This window comes from Kogia breviceps, chromosome 2, assembly GCF_026419965.1.
Source record: "Kogia breviceps isolate mKogBre1 chromosome 2, mKogBre1 haplotype 1, whole genome shotgun sequence".
NCBI classification, from domain to species: domain Eukaryota; kingdom Metazoa; phylum Chordata; class Mammalia; order Artiodactyla; family Physeteridae; genus Kogia; species Kogia breviceps.
Genome location: NC_081311.1, coordinates 31,450,187 through 31,469,852, shown reverse-complemented (window position 1 = coordinate 31,469,852; position 19,666 = coordinate 31,450,187). Strand labels below are relative to the sequence as shown.

Below are 19,666 nucleotides of genomic sequence, written 5' to 3'. Positions count from 1 at the left end.
AGACACATCCTGACTATGTGACCACAAGACAAACCTGCTCCATGGTAACAGATGATGATCCAAAAGGCACCAGCAGCACAGGCTCCCTAAGGATACTCATGGGAAGGATATCTTCTTCTCCAACTAGGACATTAAAAATGGGCTCAAGAGTAAGGAAAATGGTTGCACCCACCCATACAGTCATCCATCCATCTACCATTTACTGGGCACAAAACACTTGTCAGTGGAAACCAGTATTTTCTTTAAAAACATAACCACAGTGAAAATAAAGTAGTCTCCAAATGCTTTTTCCCCTACAGAAAAGGCAAGTTTATCAATTATTGATTTTGTTCATTTTTCTGTGTCGTGGAAAACCAACTTACCACTGTTTACAACTACATTTTACCCAACTGGCTAAATAAGGAAGTTTTCTGCCCAACAGTCTATATGACAAGGCTACCATGGTTTCAGTAACTTCTCCAATGAGCAGATAAAGAGTCATTTACAGCATAAATCATCCTATTTCCTCAGCCATCTCAGACACACTCTCAGTCACATGAATGGCGGTGGAAACTAAATTGAAAAGCTGTCAAAACATCCTGCAAAAATAGGGAAATTAACAGACCCATTCTGTCATGCATATTTGCTCCCATTTCCCTTGCCCCCATTATCTTCCTAAGAGCCCACATTCATATATCTACATGTACACCATAATAAACTATATATATATATATAAAATGTTAAATACATGCATTCTTTCATTCCCACACAGATAATGGCATATTGTTATGTTCTCCTAAGACTGAACTTGGGCTAATGTCCATAAACAGAAAGCTATTATTATGTCATTTCAGGTTCTGTTTAAAATTCTGTTGCAAAGGATAACTTTTTAGCTGAAATAATACACTATACCTTGATGGGATTTTGAAAAATATCAGATTGAGAACCAGCAATGAAACGTAAGATACTTAAAATCAAACATGGTTGGAATCATGGAATTTCATGGCTGCAAAGCTCTGAGATGTCAACTTGTGTTCCTCCCAGCATTTTAATGAAAATAAGAATAGGTCCAGGGTGGCCAGGTGACTTGCCCAAGGTGGCACAGCCCGTTAGTGTCAGAGTCTGTGAAATACACCCGCATTCTCTTACTTCTTGTAATAAAGACTACTTCTTGTAATAGACTGTAGTAACCTAAGAAGACATCAATCTAAATTCCACAAGAGTCAAATTCCATTTGATAAGAGTATGAATATGACTCAGTGATAAGTAGCTGTTCCCTCTTTTCAGGCATAGCCCATACGGAGTGAGTGATGGTACAGACATTACAGCAATAACACAAACCAACGTCACTTCCCCTTACCCAGAAAATCAATCTAATGAAGCTGAGAAAAAGGCCAAGGAGTTTGTACAAAGGAACTTAACCCAAAGCTCAAACTACTTGGATTAGCTGGTGTAAGCCCAACTCCTTTCTCTAGATCCATAAGATCCCCATGACCCCATCAGTTTTCTCTTCTAAAATCCCTGATAACAAAAAATAACATCGTAGAAAAATTAAAACACTGGAGAAATGTCTAAAACAAAAAGTTCAAAATGTCCACCATCCACCCAAAGGCAACCACTGTCAACAATTTCTTGTGTATCCTTCCAGGAAAAGAATTCATAAACCAGTATAAATATATATATATATACCAGCATAAATATATATAAATATATATAAATCCTGCTATATACATACTTTAAAAATTTAGATAGGTAGGTAGGTAGATAGATAGAAGCACCCTGGTTTGATTCTGCCTTCTCATAGGTTGCCAGGAGCTCAGTCTCACTAGTTCAGATGATAAACCGGTTATTCCAAGGACAGAAACCCTGTTGTTAATCAAAGCTAATTTTGTCTTACCTGACACTGTATTTCTGGAGCCTGGGAACATAGCTAAACAGCTGACAAAATATAGAAGGAGAAAAAGAAAAGGGAGGAATGAGGAATAAAGGCAAGAATGAGATCAGAGAGGAAAGGAAAGAAAAAGATGAAGAGGTATTCCCTACAGACCAACACCTGGCAGATACTCATTCAATATTTTCTAAATGACTGAATGAATAAATGAATAAAAAACCAGGACAGGCATTTTTAAAAACACACATGACATTTAATGTATTAAACTTTTAACAGATACGGCCCCAATTCTCTGAGAAGTAAGCATCCTTCTTGATCTATACTGTCCAATGTTGTAGCCACTGGCCACACGTGGCTATTGAACATTTAAAATGTGTGCTCTATGTGTAAAATACACATTAGATTTCAAAGACTTAGTATGAGGAAAAGGATATAAAATATTTCATTAATAATTTTACATTGATTATATGTTAAAATTTTAGATATATTGGGTTAAGTAAAGCAGATTATTAATTCACCTGTTTCTTTTTATTTCATTTTTTTAACTGCAGCTACTAGAAAACTTTAAATTTCACATGTGGCTCACATTATACATTTTTTGGATAGTGCTGGTCTAGAACATAGATACTATTATAGCAGTGACTAGATCTGTCTTCCCTGCTCTATTCCAGCACCCAGCACAGGGCCTTGAGAATGGAAGGCTCACTGTGACATCTAGATAAGGCAATAGCAGGTCTTGAACAACAAGGCAAGAGGCCCTTCCTCCAATCCCAGCTCTAATGGAAAAGCAGCTGTGTGAACCTGCCAGGCCTTGTTTTCCTCATCTTTAAAATGGTGATGATAATAATAATGTCTGCCTTATAGGAAAATAGCATGGACCAAATGAGATAATGTTTACAAAAGGGCTTTGAAGGGGTAAAACAGACATCAGGTTGCTCCTAAGTTCTAGTATCCTCCTCTAGCATAGTCCCAGAAGTGAAATGCAAAAACTACAGAAACAGCGGGGTAAGAAACTAACCGATAAAATTCCTATATCTGATATTTCCATTCCAGCTTGTGTTAGAAAGTTTAGACAAAAACAGGTGCAGGGCTTCCCTGGTGGCGCAGTGGTTGAGGGTCCGCCTGCCGATGCAGGGGACGTGGGTTCGTGCCCCGTTCCGGGAAGATCCCACATGCCGCGGAGCGGCTGGGCCCGTGAGCCATGGCCGCTGAGCCTGCGCGTCCGGAGCCTGTGCTCCCCAACGGGAGAGGCCACAACAGTGAGAGGCCCGCATACCGCCCCCCTCCAAAAAAAAAAACAGGTGCAAACTTGAGATTCTCACACTAGTGGAAACTTCAGCATTCATCACTCCCTTTTCACTGCATCTCACCAACCACAGTTGACAAGGAGACTTGCAGGTATTTTCCTTGAGGGGCCACAGAAAGTCTAACAACTGGGAGCAGAGGGCTGCCTCTGGGTGGCTGATGAGGTTCACAGCTTTGTGGGAGATCCATAATCCTAGGGGACTCTGAGGCCTCAGGGGGAAAGTTCTGCGGACACAAAAATCTATCATGGGCCTTAGTGCTCGTTAAGTGTTTCAGGTGCAGCTAGGAGAAAGTATCTTGTTCTACAAGGCGGTCAGGTTACCTGGCAAGGGATATCCAAAGGACCCTTGGACATGCTGTAGCTTTTAGTGACACTGGGACAGATTTTATCATCCCAGCTGGGTATCTTCTTCTCCAAATCAAAGATTATTTCAAAAGGAAGATTGTAGGAAGAAAGCATTCTTCTGCCAGGGAATTCAAGGAGGAGCCTTACATGTGGACTAACTCACAGCTGAGAGAGAGCAGACCCAACAGCCCAAGGCCACTAGGCAGGAGAACAGCAGAACAAAAACAATCAATTTCAAGAGGTCCAAGGTCAGATTCTCCCCTCAGTCTCTGCAAGACACCACAGAAGCCCAGAAGCCATCAATGACTTACCACCAGCGAGGCCGCCACACCAAGGAGAGCAAGGAAGGCACGGTGACTTCCCTTTTGCTGGGAAGGTCTGTCACTCTTCCCCTCTCTAAGAGCTGCTGCCTGTGACGTGCAAGTGAGCTGTGACATGGCCAAGCCCCGAGCCCCTGGGAACACTGCCCCGTGACCTGCCCTGTGACAGCCCACAAGGCCTGAGTTGCTGCCAGCTCCTCTAACCGGAAAACCAAGCGACAGGGCAGCAGGCCTGGAGGCAGAGCTTCCAGAACATGGCTGCAGAGCATAAACCACAATGGAGGCTTTTTGAAATTCATATTCCCCAAACCAACCGCTGAGATTCTGGTTCAGTACGTCTAGGGTGGGGCTGAGGCACCTGCAAAAGTGCAGGGGCAGTGCCAATGCCCAGTCTGACTTGGGAACCTGTGGTCTAGAGAACTCAGGGAAGCTTCATTGTCCTTAATCCTTTCTCTTTCACAGGCTTTCTTCATGCTTCTTGTTCCCACGTGGAAGAGGAGGGTGTGGGGAAGAGGCTTAGATGTAAGCAAGGCAAAGCAGAGAAGGAGTCTGAAGGCCCTACGTTCCAATGTGAGCTATTCCCAGTCCTCATGCAAGTCATTTAACCTTTCTGAACCTCAGTTTTCTCATCTGTGAAGTGGGGGTAAAACCATCTACCCACTCAGGGTTGTGAGGGGAATAAGCACCCATGAAGTGCCCAGTGCCTGACTCAGGGTAACTGTCAGAGCATTCACCTTAGTATTAGCTCTTTCCATTAGGGGAAGGAGGGGTGCAGGGCAGTTCCCCATATGAGTATCTTTGCAAGAGAAAATGTAAATGTAAATAACTGACTTAGGCATAAAGGGAAAGAAAAATAAGTAAATAAACTGCAACAACAAAAAAACCACAGTAAGGGCCATGAATTCAGGTTATGTGGGGAGTGTGGGGAGATGCACAGAGCAGGTGTGCAACACCATCTCTGGGAGCTCTAAGGAGATTGGCTGGGAGGAAATCAACAGAGATTCACAAAGATTTAGGCACAAAGCTGTGTGAAGATTTACTGCAACATTATTTTCTTTAATTGGAAATAGCCTACAGGCATTTTTTTCATTTTCTTTTTTTTTAACATTATGATAAACATGTATTACAGTTGACCTTTGAACAACATGGGTTTGACTGCGCTGACAAGTTATATGCAGATTTTTTTCAGTAAAAATGATCAACTACATGATCCACAGTTGGCTGAATCTGCGAATGCAGAACCGCGGATACCGAGGGCCTATGTGGGACTTGAGCATCCGTAGATTTTGGTATCCTGCTTGGGTCCTGGCACCAACCCCCTGCCAATACCGAGGGATGACTCGAAGATTTTTGCCTGCACAGGTGGGGGCAGGGGAGTCGGCGCCCCTAACCCACACGTGGTTTAAGGGTCAACAGTACTTTATTTCAGAAAAAAATGTTCCTTTTTAAATCTGGGTGAAGATTTTGGAATCTATTAGACTAGCTAAAAGCACATGTATCCCAACTGTTTTCCTTTTAAACTCCAGTTTAACATTCAGATTAGAACATTAATATCAAGAAAGGAAGGCCTCTAAATTTTCTCCCATGTAAACAAAAGGCAAAATACATTATAATTGTGGGTACCGTCAACACTTCTGAAGCACAAAGGGCATGAGGAAGGATTGGGGGTGCATAAAGAGAAAACACATACAAAAAGAAGCAGACAAGATCTCCAATGTAATCCCGAAAAATACTAGAAGAATTGGGTTCACTGCTTCCCTTTGCCCTCAACACAACAAACATACACACACGCATGCATGGACACACAAAATTATGAGAACTTTCGAAATAAAACTCAATGTTACCCACGAAGTCCTCTCCCACACAGACTAACAGAATCTATTTTTATATTCCAGTGAGATATGCAGCAAAGAATAGAGCGCCAGTAAAAAGAGGAAATAATTTCTGTGCTGTACCTGGGTTTTTCTCACTTCCTTATTTTAAAATAATCACCTAACAAGTCCAAAAAATTCAGAACAATAGTACAGTCTTCTATGCACTGGGTATATATCCCTGCAGACATTTTGGAACTAAACTGAAACACTTAAAAGGTTCTGGGCAATTTGCCATCTATTTAGAAAACTTATAATGATATATTACAGCGCTGGGGGGCTGGAAGAAACCTTCCAAATCATCTGGTCCAACCCCATCATTTTACAGATGAAGATCTTGGGAAATAAACTGGCTGCTCTAACACACTGAAGACTCTTAATTAAAACATCTGCTCAATTTTAAGGTGGCTGACAAATTTGGAGAGAGGGGATGGGAAATAAAATAAAACCTCCAAAACATTTTTTTAGTGGCATAGTAATTATGATCAATGGTCCTATTAAATGAAGAAGCAGTGAGGATCGTGACGGAAGTATACCCCCACTCCAATGTCAGGACCACTTACATCTGGAAAACTGAGAGGTTTAAAGCTGTCAGAGCTAACACATTGAATCTATGGGTTGGGGACCAGGAAGAAAACTCAGGAGCCCTACCCTGAAGTCTACTGGACTAAGCATCAAACACTGGTCTAATTTTATACCTAAACACTGGTCCAGGATTCACCCTTCTGTGATGGTGCCTTCATTTCCAGAAAAAGTAGAGATTTGAGAAAATGGTCCAGGCATAACAGAGATACATGACAATTGACGTGACAAAGGAAGGGTGGCTTAGACCTTGGCTCAGTTTTCAGTGGACCCCTGACCAGCAGCATCAGCAGCACCTGGTTGCTTGTGAGAAATGCAGAATCCTGGGTCCTAACCAGACCTATGGAGGCAGAATCTGCATATTGACAAGAATCCCAGGTCCTCCTGCCCACATTAAAGTTTGATAAGTATTGATACTTATTTAGATAACACAGCAGCAAGAGAAAGTGTAATTCACTGCCTGTAATCACATTCAATCCAAGCTTCTGGAATAACTACTTCCATCACCAGCTCTACTTTCTAAAGCTTTTGATCTTTAAGCCTTATTTTAAATTCTAAATGGTCTAAAATTTAGCCTAAATTTTAAATGGTCTCAACGAATATTTTATTAAATAGTAATATTTGTTGACAAAAATTCAATTAATTATCAAGTTAAGAAGACAAAAAGCGAATTTTATCTGAGCCATACTGAGGATTATATCCCAGGAAGCAGATTCTCAGAAAACTCTGAGAACTGTTCTGCCTGTTAGAAGTTGAAGGCACAGTCATATACATTTCTAAAACAAAGGATCATACATCAAAATGACATACTGATATTTTACATAAAGTTCACCAAGGATAAATGGTCCAGGTAGACATATACAAAGTAAGCAGCATGTCACCGTGACCCCCTACAGGGCTGGGAAAGAACACTACTCTTTTAAGAAGTTGCACTGCTAGTGTCAGAAGAAAGAAAAAAAAATTGATCTTTACGGTTGAGCAAGCACTCCCATCTTTGAGGAGCTCTGGTTAATGTGTAATGCAGATGCACACTGCACATTAGGGAAGGAGGGATAAGGTCCAAACAAACAGAGAGAATTTTATGTTTAATTTTTTCTTACCCTGCCTTAAAATATAAATTTTATTTCATCATGTTTTCTCACAAACTATTTTAAAATTAAGAAAAAAAAATATAAATATTCTGGGCACTTTACTATTTTCAAGCGTTACGTAGATTATGAATTGAAGTCTTTTTTCCTGCTATTGTCTGCTGGGGTCATGGTAGAAACATGACCAATATTTCTTCAGTTGGGAGTTAGAAACCCCAGGGAGATATGGTGAAGGAGGAAGACTGAATTCAGAATAGAAATGTTTTTCTAGCAAAAAAAAGAGAAGCTTCAGGTAAGGGAATTTTATGATCAAAAGGTTGTAAAGGTCACATGGTCCAATCATGGTTCCAAAGCTGAATTCCTTTTACACCACACATGCAGTCTCTGCTTGCATACTCCCAGTGATGTGGAACTCATCACCTCCAAAGGCTACTCATCCCATCTTTGCATGCTCTAATTGTTAGAAAGATGCCTGAAATTTGTCTCCCTGTAGCTTTTGATAGCCCCACAATCGGTAACCCCACAATTACTGTCCCTACCATTAGCTCATTCCCATTATCAATTTTCTATTACATTTCCCAGTGGAATTTTTTTAACAGAGAAAGTCAAAGAAACAAGTTTCATGTATTTATTTCTCATAGGACTGGAGCAGCTTGTATAGTGGGGTGTATGAAAATTTTATTTTTTGCTTTTATTTTGAAGTGTCTTAGGAAAACCTCATGTGTACAAGAGGGATATTAAAATGAATAATTGCAAGTTGTAGAGACTGTAACCAAGGACATAATCATACCAGAAGCCTAGTGTAGGGATAATACTGTCTTTAAACACTGTTTTAGCACTAAACTTCCTGGGAGTCAAAGCAGGTATGAAAAGGGGCAAGAAAGTGGTGCTTCAAAAATGTTTGAGACTCTCTGGCCTAGGGGACTCTAGGTTATCAGCTGTGGAAAGTGTCTTAGATCCGGTCTAATCCCACCTCTTACAGAGAAGGAAACTGAAGTTCAAAGAGGCTACATAAATTGCCTAAGATTGGGCACCTAGTAAGCAGCAGAGCCAAGCAATAGAGTGTCACTACTCATTTTTGCTACAACGCCAGACTTTGAGTCTTGGGTTTTTTAAGAAAGCTTGTTCAGCACAAAAATCAGAGATATTGCACCACATTACTGGGCCAACAGGACACTCCCAAAGCAAACCCAAGCCATCTTGGCACACACAGAGACCTCTAATCCCCAAATTTGCAAGTCTAATACCAGATAAGAAAATGATATTGGAGGCATAAGCCATCCTTCCTCCTACTCTTTTTCCTATAATTCCACTTGTCCCTACATATCCATTGATTCTGAACTACAGAGATTTTCCACTAAGCAGCTTATTTTAATCTCCCATGAAAATAATCTCTTTCTGATGAGAGGTTATGTGCTCTCAAAACAGAAACACCACTGTGAAACACTTCATTCCTTCTGAAACACTTGAAGCTAAAGGCTCATAGCACACTGAGCCAGAGTTATTAGTGAAGAGTAAAATATTATAAGCGATCCACTTACCTAGGCATCTGAACATTGGGCTCATCCAAACGATATTCAAAGAATTCCTTTTACCATCTATTTTTTAAAATAATACCACTGTAGTATTTTAAAGAACAATCTGGTAGCGCACACGGCATGAGATGCCAGTACAGTGACAATACATCCATGGTACTCTGAATGATTGGCAGGTGGGTCACAGCAGCCTGCCCACCAGATCATAAGCTCATCCTCAGCAGTGACAGAAGCCCATCCTCAGAAACAACTAGTTGCAACTCGCTTCTCTGTAAGTTTCAGCAGACCCCCTCAAAGCAATGAAGGGCAACCATGCAAATATGAATTATGTGCTTTTTCTATCCTCGTGTCCTTCCAAAGTAAAGATAAGCAAACCCTGGAAAAATTACTAATCCAGGTCCCAGGTATTTCAGGTGAGACATCTTCTATGCTCACACTAGTCATTTATATTACAAAATGACCTGGGATGCTACTATGTTAGGTGACCTGGTCATATTTATTGGTTTAGAGCAGGCCATTCCTGGGATAAAAGCATCTAGGGAGCTAAGAATTTGTAAATTCTTGATTCAGTTCATTAAATGAGACAGGGGCAGATGAGCCAAATTAATACCCAAGTCAAACCAGGGATAACTGAGCATAGTTACATCGCCCCATAATTTTCCAGGCTTCTTTGCTGGTATCAGGTATATAAGAGCTCAAAGGCAAGAGAATAGAAGATAAACACATAGCATGCTCATAGCCCACAGTGAGGCAAAATTAGAAAACAAGAAGAGGAAGAAAAGCCGTGACATGCATCCATCCCAGAGCACATCTTCCGTTACTGCTAATCAGAGCATATGTCACACTTCCTGGGGCCACTGAAGTCATTAGCCCCGCCAGAGAGGATCGGAATTTTCCCACTTTAAAAGGAGAAACAGGGCAAAAGACAGAAACTAGGCTGGCAGGAAATAGAGAAGGGAGGTATTTCTCTATAAACATGTTATCCAAAAGCAACACCTTTTCAACCAAAATCTTCAGGTGACCTGATGATAAAATGGAAATGGCTTGCAAGCAGGAAAGTTGGCAGTTGTATTCCTCACACCCCACCAAACTAAGTCTCAGTCTCCCACCCGCACTGCCCTCTAGGCTGGAACCTGTGTCCAATGTCTCCCAAGGTGTAGAAAGTCCTAGAAAGAGGGCTTGCTTATCCTAGCACAAAACCCATGGGGAAGTGTCATCTTTCTTTCCTGCAGTCAAGGAGACCTACTCTATCCTTATCCCATCCCAGAAATAGGCTGCCCTAAACCAGTAAGTATGACTGGGGCTCTTAGCATAATGAGGTCCAGGTTCAGCTTGTAATAGCAATGACTAATGTTAACGCGACAATGTCTCGCCTGAAATGTCTAGGACTTGGATGGGTCTTTCTTTCCAGGGCTTGCATATCTGTATTTCAGGAGAGACCCTTACCTTCAGAAATGGCCTTCCTCACAGCTGCCACGTAAGTCTCGGGCTCATCATCACAGGTGAGCTCCTGCCAGTGTGCCCAGTCTGGAAAGAAGTCCAGAAACTCCTCACTGTCCTGCACCCCGCAGAGCAGGCGCACCACACGGTGTGGAGGGTGGAAGGCTCTCTGCAGCAGGGGCAGCAGGGCCGGCTGGCAGAAGCACTGCACCAGCTCCGCAGACAGCAGCACCACGATGCAGCGTGTGCGGAGAAAGAAGCTCAGGTCCTCGGCTGAGAAGGAGGTCTTGGGGCCCAGCCTATAAGTCAGCATCTTCTGGCTATGGACCTGCCGACAGGACAGGAAAAGGTCCTGGAGGTACTGGCACCATTCCTCGGCATCCGAGCTGTAAATGATGAGGATGTCGCATCCTACAAGCATCCCTGAGCAAGAAAGAGGCACAGAAACATGTTAACACGCCTGCTCCTACTAGGGCTTCCCATGACCTGCAAGATATACCATCCAGACGAGGAGCCTGGCACCCACAATCTTTCACCGTCTGCCTCCAGCCTACCTGTCTAACTTCTTTCTCACTTGCAGTCTGTGTTCCAACCATTCCAGACTCCCTGCTTTTGCCCAAACATAACCATGCCATTTCAGATCTTTGCATAAGCTATTGCTTCTGCTGGCATGCTCTTCTCCCCACAGCTGATGCAATAGAGGATGATGATGATGATGAAGATGATGATAGCAACTGCAAGCACTTATATCGAGCTTCCTATGTTCCAGACACTTGTCCAACCTTATTGCCTCCCAAACTCATTTTATCATCACAGCAACTTTCTAAGGTAGGTACTACTATTAGCCTGATTTTGAAGATGAGAAAATTGAGGTATGGCAAGTTAAGTAATTTACCCAAAAGCCGCAGTGGCAGAGTCAGAATTTGAACTCAGGCAGTTTGATCCCAGAACCTAGCTCTTTCCCAAATACAGTGGTTACAAGCGCAGGTCTGGAATCAGGCAGCCAGACTTAGCATCTTGGCTCTCTGAAGTATTAGCTGTGCAACCTTGGGCAATTTGCTTAAATTTTCTAAACCTCATTTATTCATCTGTAAGTGGAAATATAAAGGCAATATTTATCAGTGTTTTGTGAAAATTAAATTAGATGTTTCATGTAAAGTGCTAAGCATAGTGCTTGACGTATAGTAAGCCCTCAATGATTGGTAGCTGGTGTCATTATCCTCACATTAATATAAACAAGGCATTAATGTAAAAGTAACCATGGTTGAATTAACATGTTGACCTACACAATACCATTTGTAAAGGTGTTTCTTGCCATATATGGTCTGTCACATAGGCTTTCTTCTTCCTCTAATAAAGCACAAATGCCAGAAACGGAGTCCAAAGCCTCAGAGAAGTGCTGAATTAAAAAGGTCTTTGGGGGATCACTTGGCCCAAACTCCTCATTTACAGATAAAAGAAATACTTCATCTGGGAAGATAAAGGAATTTGCTTAAATTCACACTCAGAAAATTAGTTCAGAGCCAGGACTGAAACTCAGGTTGTCCCCTGGTTCCTTATCCAGTCCTCTTGCCAATCTACCTGCTGCCTCCCATCAGGAATTCTGTCAAGAATCTTATGAGCAATAACTCTTATCTTCCCATTATCAAAGTTCAAAGATGCTTGGCTCTTATAACGGTTACCACTGTTGTGGGTCGTCATCTCCCACTAATTCAATGAATTATTCTAAGGGATTTGGAAGGGGTGAGCGCAGAGAAGTAGCCATACATCTACAATGCGATAGGGATCCTTCCTCCCACGTAGAGAAGGAAGCTTGGAATTTTGTCAAACAAGAGTCATCTAAGTTGTGGATTATCACAATTACATGCCATCCCTGGGCCACATTTAGCTGAATGGTTCCTGGCCAAAAGGTCAGAGGCAGGAGTGGGGCAAGACCTGAGCTTCTCAGTTCTGAAAAGATCATGAAAGGAACCCCCTTTCCTGCCCCCATCCATCACCATATTCAAAGTTAAAACAATGACATATAAAATGTAAACTCAACACAGTTCTGATATCCCCCAGGATGACAGTACCAAATCTTTAAAAATAGTAAATAAAACAGAAATGTGGAGTTTCTCTCTTTTGGAGCCCCTAATTCAGTACTAATATAAAACGCAATAGGCTTCCAGTAGGCTTCTGTTAACAGCACATTGCGATACCTGCTGCTCATTAAAGACCTCTAGTCATCAAGGAAAGTTTAAAGCTTAATAATAGGGGAAACCGGGTGTGCAATATATGAGAATTCTCTGTATTACCTTCCCAATTTTTCTTTAAATCTAAAACTTCTAAAATAAAAGTTTAAAAATACAATTTAAATAAAGTGCGCTTAAGGGTTTAACCTCTTCTAAATGGAAAACCTATTGAAAATGTCTCATTTCTGAGGTTCCAGTGTTAAATTCAACCCCCTTTGAACAAAAGTACAGGCATACCTCAGAGATATTGCAGGTTTGGTTCCAGACCACCCCCAGCAAAGTGAATATCACAAAAAAGCAAGTCGCCCAAATTTTCGGGTTTCCTGGTGCATATAAAAGTTATGTTTACACTATACTGTAGTCTATTAACTGTGTGAGAGCATTGTGTCTTAAAAAACAATTGTACATACCTTAATTAAAAAACACTTTATTGCTAAAAAATGCTAACCACCATCTGAGCCTTCAGCAAGTCATAACCCTTCTGCAATAGTCAAAAGTCACTGATCACAAATCACCATAACAAATAGAATAATAATGAAAAAGTCTGAAATATTGCAAGAATTACCAAAATGTGACACAGAGACAGGAAGTGAGGAAATGCTGTTAGAAAAATGGTGCCAATAGACTTGCTCGATGCAGGGTTGCCACAAACCTTCAATCTGTAAAAAACGTGGTATCTGCAAAGTGCAATAAAGCCAAGTGCAATAAAACGAGGTATGCCAGTACTTGAGAAGGAAGTGGTTAGTACCTCAGACTAGTTAATATCGCAACCTACTTGGTCACCAATTCATGGTGTGACTTCAGACCAATATACTATATCTAAACAAATTTTTCCTCAATGTAAATGAGGACAACAAAATCTATCACCTCCCTGAACTTTGCTCTGCTGCTGAAACTGAAAGCTGGGGAAGTTGTAGAAAAGTCCAAAGTGTAAGTTAAAGTCCCTCCACAACCTTCTGGGTAACAACACAGGACTAAATGCTTTGTCAGGGACTCTCTCTCATATGTGGGGGCACCCCTTTCTTCAAGCAGAATTCCCTTCCTTTAACCATAAGTCACTTCTTCACATGTGCCAAATCATTCCTCTCACTGTTGTTTGTTTATTTAGAGAAAGGAAGTACATGAATCAACAAGGAGTCCATAAATCCTAGACAGAAATAAGGAAGGGTCTTTGTCCTTGTGGAGCTTAAAGACCAGGTTTGGCTATAGAAGGAGAAAGGAATGGATAACAGTAGAAGCAGGAGCTGGCTGGTGGCAACAGGGAGTGATGGTGGTGGTAAGAAACACAGTGACCAAAAGAGAAGTTCCTTTAAAAGATTCAAAATCCACCTGAGAAGAGAACCGAGAAGAAGAGCGTCGGAGCTTCTCAATCTACCCAGCCCAGACCACTTTTTAGTCTGGCACTCCGTTCATCCATCCTGGAGCCCGTGTTTGAATCTGGGCACCGTACTGAAGAGGGGTGTGAGATAGGGAAGGTGACTTGGATAGGGAGAGATCTGGAAACAATTAATGTGAGGAGCTTCCAGACTCTGAAGGTTTCAAGTTTAGAGACTTGGCAGGAGTACTGAGGAACCTCAAGGATCACATGGAAGTTAAGATGACAAAAAATTAAAGGTCCCTTCAAGCCCTTTCATCCTAATAAATCCAGGAACGGTAGAAGGATCTGGAGATAAGAGAAGCCTTGGAGAAAGTGGGCAGAAAACGGTATGAGAGCTTTCTTCAAATACCTGGAGGCTGACACATGGAGGAAAGGATTCTGGTTTTCACTCAACCAGGCTTGGCCACTTGGGAAAATCACTTATGGCTTCTCTCTCTTCTCTCTCAGGAGTAAATACAAGAGATGTCATCAGGAGCCTAGAGACTATTCCAGGATAGGCTGATTCCATTTCATTTTACCTTGCTTCCCAAGTTCTTTCAAAGACAGGGAGCCAAGACTCCCCTTGATTTCCACAAGCAAATATGCCTTTCAAAAAACAAAAGACTAACACTTACCCTTCAGTGGAAGGGAACTGAAGAAGACCACAGGATTGAGCCATAAGAAGGAATGAAGTACTGACACATGCTACAACTTGGATGAACCCTGAAAACGTTATGCTACAAAAGAAGTTAGTCACATACTATAAGATCCCATTTATATGAAAGTTCAGAATAGGGAAATCTACAGAGACAGAAAGTAGAACTTAGGGCTAGGGAGAAGGAGGGAACAAGGGGGTGATGGCTAAAGTGTACAGAGTTTCTTTTTGAGGTGATGAAAATGTTCTAAAATTGACTGTGATGGGCTTCCCTGGTGGCGCAGTGGTTGAGAGTCTGCCTGCCGATGCAGGAGACACGGGTTCGTGCCCCGGTACGGGAAGATCCCACATGCCGCGGAGCGGCTGGGCCCGTGAGCCATGGCCGCTGAGCCTGCGCGTCCGGAGCCTGTGCTCTGCAACGGCAGAGGCCACAGCAGTGAGAGGCCCGCGTACCGCAAAAAAAAAAAAAAAAAAAAAAAAAAATTGACTGTGATGATGGTTGCACATATCTGTGAGGATACTAAAAACCATTGAATTGTATACTTTAATGGATGAATTGTATGGTATGCGAAATACATCTCAATAAAACTATTTAAAAGAAGATGAAGGAGGGGAAGGAGGGAGAGGGGGAGGGGGAGGAGGAAAGGAAAAAAGAGGCAAAGGAAGAGGAGAAGAAGAGGAAAACCACAAAGAAGAGTGGCCTGGATGACTCCAGAGACTACAGCATTTTGGCAAGAGACGCTCTCACCACTGTCACCACTGTGACCTGCCACTGTGGGTCCTGGTACTTCCAGACCTCAGGGAGTCCCGGGGACTCCAGAGGCCCAACTCCCACTTGCAGTCCCTGGAGTGGTGACTCACCACAGAGGACGTTTATGGCAAGAAAGCTTGACAGCTCTAACCCTTTACAGACATCTGCAAAGGCACTACAGAGCCCATAAAGAGCCCCAGGTTTGGCCACCGGGCATGAGTCCCCTTCTGGATAGGAGCACACCCTTCTAGCCCCTTTGGCCGTGCCCACTGGGGGGCAATGCACATAGGACACTGGATCAGGGTGGTTTTCTCTGCCTCCTCTGCCCAAAGTGTGCTGTTTCCTGGACTTGACAGCCCAGGGCCTGTTCCTAGCAATGGAGGAGGCGGGAGCTTCACTGACCTTATCTCCTACTTCTTCCCAATCACCCACCTACTGTGGCCACTGTGGCCTGCTCCCTGTTCCATAAATACATCACGGGCACCCATTTATTGTTCGCCTGACTAGAGCACTCTTCCCCGACATGACTCCTCCCCCGCCCTCCTTCAGGTCTTTGCTCAATGCCCGTTTCTCTGTGAGGCCTAATCTGGCTGCCTCCTTTAAAAGTATAACCCCAACCCACTTTACCCTTCTACTGTTTTTCCACTGCACTTATCATATCATGTACTTTCCTTATTAACTGTATTGCCTGCCTTCCCCCACTGCTCCATAAGCTCCATGGGGTCATGGCTTATGTCTGTTTTACTTACTAAATATACACCTGACACCTAGAACTGTGACTGTATTTGGTTTGTTTTTGTTTTTTAATTTATTTATTTTTGCCTCCGTCGGGTCTTCATTGCTGGGTGCAGGCTTTCTCTAGTTGCGGTGAGCGGGGGCTACTCTTCGTTGTGGTGTGCAGGCTTCTCATTGCAGTGGCCTCTCGTTGCGGAGCACAGGCTCTAGGCGAGTGGGCTTCAGTAGCTGTGGCACGCGGGCTTCAGTAGTTGTGGCTCACGGGCTCTAGAGCGCAGGCTCAGTAGTTGTGGTGCTCGGGCTTAGTTGCTCCATGGCATGTGGGATCTTCCCGGACCATGGCTCAAACCCGTGTCCCCTGCACTGGCAGGCGGGTTCTTAACCACTGTGCCACCAGGGAAGCCCTGTATTTGTTGAATGAATTGATTCCCTCTAGATAACTCCGCATTGACTTCCGAATGGAATGTGTGGACTATAAACCTACTATTACCTTATTCACAGTACAGGTTCTTCTAACCTCCAGAGCCCAGCTAGAGAGCCAGGAGGCTAAGGTTAGCTAGCTTCCCACTTCCCATAAATAATGAGCCTGCGTCACCAAATCTAACTGTCTCCATTGGCCTTTTCTTCCAAAGCACCATTAGAAAGGCTCAGGGGATCTGGGGAGAGCTGGCTCTTCATTCTAGCATCTGCCCACAATTTCTCCAAGAACAGCACCTTCTCCCAGCCAACTATATTTTATTTTTCAAGAAGCTTTTACATCCTGTTTCCACATGTTATCTCTACTATAACATCGTAAGATGGGTTGGGGAAATACAAGTAAACCCATTTGCAAACATGGTAACTCTAATCTTCTCATCTAGTAATTCCCTGTTTACTTATTGCTTGCCTTCACAGACTATAAACTCCTTGAGAGCACAGATTAGGGTGTCCTGGTCACCACTGAGGATATATTTAGGTGCACATTGTCCATTAAATTGTATAGTTAGTGTTCATTAATTGTCTCTATTCTCATCATCATTGCCATGTTTGTCCTGTATCTCAGTGAGTGAGTGACTTGCCAAGCGTACACGCCCATGAACCAGAAGGGAACCCAGGGCTAATGGGAAGAGACTCTTGGCACCTTTCGATGGGTCGATTACCCAGTCACCTCCACCTCTCCCCAGTCCCCAAAGTTCAGCAAAGGACATAAGAAAAGTAAAGCTAAAGGAATGGTGTTCCTAGAGTCCTATGGAAATTCTAGACAAAAACAAAGCCCAGGAGGGTAGAGGAAGCGGGCTTAGGAAGGTGGCCCAAGGGCCCATCTCCAACCTCGGACAGTCTGAGCTCCCTCTATTGGCCCGATGGGACCCGAAGAGAAGCATTTCACCGGCCGAGAGACAAGTCGGCTCTCCACCTACTTTAAACTTGACGCTCGGTTCACAGAGTTAGTACAACAGGGAGATCGACCCTCAGAAGCTCGGGCCAGTGCTGGAGGGAGAAAAGGAGACTTAGAAGACAGGGGACAGGGGAAGGTCGGGCAGGGGTTGAAGAAAATCGCGCAACAGGCTGGGAAGGGAAACGTGAGAAAGTTGGGGTGGGAGGTTTGCCACAAGGAACAGAGAAAAGAACAGAAAGAACACAGATGCTACGCCGAGGAAGCAGCCGGATTCGAGAGGGTACAGCGCACGGCAAGAGGCGGCGGGCGAGAGGGCGCGCGGAGGGGAGGCGGAGGAGAGGCGGAGGAGAAACCGGCCTACGCACCTGAGGCTGCCATGCCGCCGGCCGCAGTCCTCCGTGCCCTGCTCGCTGCGCGCGGGGCCCGGGGCCGGAGCGAGCCCGGCGGCGTCCCTGGCGCGGAACGGGAGGGGCGCGCGGCTCCGCGCAACACCAGCCGCCGCTCTGGCGCTTCCTCCCGTCGGGCAGCGAGGACTTGCCGCGAGGGCGTGTCCACAGGGCCCGCCCCGCCGGCGGGGCTCGGCCCGCGGCACCTGCACCCCAGGCCGTTGGGGAGGGGAAGTGAGAACACCGCCCCCCCACCGCCACCGGCCGGCCGTCGGCCAGCTCCCCGCGCGGCCCCCGCTCTCCCCATCGCTCACTCAGGGTAGGTAGGAGGCAGGGGGCTTCGTGCGTCCCACACCCCGTGAAAACAGCCGGATGGGCCACCAAAGGGCAGCCTGAGGTAGAGGGAGCGTTGAGAGAGAGAAAGGAGGGAGAAGGGTTAGCTGCCCGGCCTCTGTGACCTGGGGCGGAGGCTGAGCACAGCTGGCCAAGCCATCTCCCCATCCCCTGGGGCTTTCTCCCTAAGCCGCTGCCCCAGCAGGAAAGAGAGGGGGCAGGAAGGGGAAGAGGCACCTTCCCTGGCACCTGGCCCTGGGCGCTTGGCGTTGCCCTTGATTACCCTCCAGTGACCTGCCTGAATTCCCTGGACCTGGTTTCCTGATGGCACATGAACGATAATGATAATCTCTTATGATGAATGCATGGTATAGCTATCATTGCTTTTTATGCCTTTGAGGTAGCACCTATCGCTGTCTTCGAGTTAGCGCTGAAGAAACAAACCAAATCCCTTGCTCAGACTCCCAGAGAGAGTAAATGCTCCCCGAGGTTCCATACCAGGCCTGTCTGAGTCCAGAGCTAGAGGTCTTCCTTAACCCTCGCACTCACCTGCCGGCGTCTTCTCCCCTTTGCTGCTCCTCTAATGGATCTGAATAGCTCTGTGACCCTGGAATCCTCCACGATGCAGGTCCAGGGGATGGGTCCAGACAGCAGAGATGACGGAAAGATAGGGTTCCAGCGCAGGTGGAAAGGAATGAACTGTATTTTAAAATGGAAATATCAGGGTTCAGGCCGACAACTAGTTTTCTACTGTTGCCATAACAAAAATTACTACAAAACTTAGTGGCCTAAGATAACACAAATATCTCTCACTGTTCTGTATTTCAGAAGTCCAACATGAGTCACCCTGGGCTAAAATCAAGGTGTCGTCCTGGTTTGGTTCCTTTCTGGAGGCTCTAGAAGAGAATCCATTTCCTTGCCTTTTTCAGCTTCTGGAGAAAATTACACAATTTCTTGACTCATGCCCCACCTCCATCTTCAAAGCCAGCAACATAACATCTTTCTGACCCTGCTTCCCTCATCAGATTTCTCTCTGTCTCCTCTGCCTTCCACTTTTAAAGGCTCTAGCGATTACATTGGTCCCACACAGATCATCCAGGAAAGCCTCTTTAAGTTCAGCTGACTAGCAATCTTAATATCACCTACAACCTTAGTTCTTCTTTGCTGTGTAACAACGTATTCACAGGATCTAGGGGGTTAGGATGTGGACATCTTTGGAGGGGGCATTACTCTGCCTACCACAGACCTGGAATTCTGAAAGAGAAGATGAGTTTGCTACCTGCTCTACCTTATACCTGTTCTCATGCTCAGGATTTCTCTGGTCTCCACACCAGGTTAGCCATACCCGCTAGCCATCCCCAGCCCCCTATCAATGCACTGTCACAGCCCTATACTGTTCTTTAATAGAACATATATTGATAGTTTTCCGCAATTACAAGTAGCTTCGCAGACAAAACCTAGAAGCCTAGCCCTCTTGCAAGCTTCC

At 44.3% G+C, this 19,666-nt stretch overlaps 1 protein-coding gene across 3 annotated transcripts in view; it reads right to left on the bottom strand.

Annotated features, from left to right (window-relative positions):
* The window catches only part of PIK3AP1 (phosphoinositide-3-kinase adaptor protein 1), a 113,998-nt gene extending 96,015 nt beyond the window's left edge, over window positions 1–17,983 (bottom strand). The window contains exons 1-2 of one of the 3 annotated variants that reach the window (XM_067024944.1): window positions 17,827–17,983; window positions 10,364–10,780 (exon numbers count right to left, since the gene is read on the bottom strand). In XM_067024944.1, coding sequence (XP_066881045.1) covers window positions 10,364–10,780; window positions 17,827–17,839 — 430 coding nt within the window. In that variant the 5' untranslated portion in view covers window positions 17,840–17,983. Of the gene's footprint in view, window positions 1–1,876; window positions 1,910–3,832; window positions 3,882–10,363; window positions 10,781–17,826 lie in introns of those variants that run through there. The other 2 variants (XM_067024946.1, XM_067024945.1) reach the window with 2 other exon arrangements.
* Window positions 17,984–19,666: the final 1,683 nt, after the last annotated feature.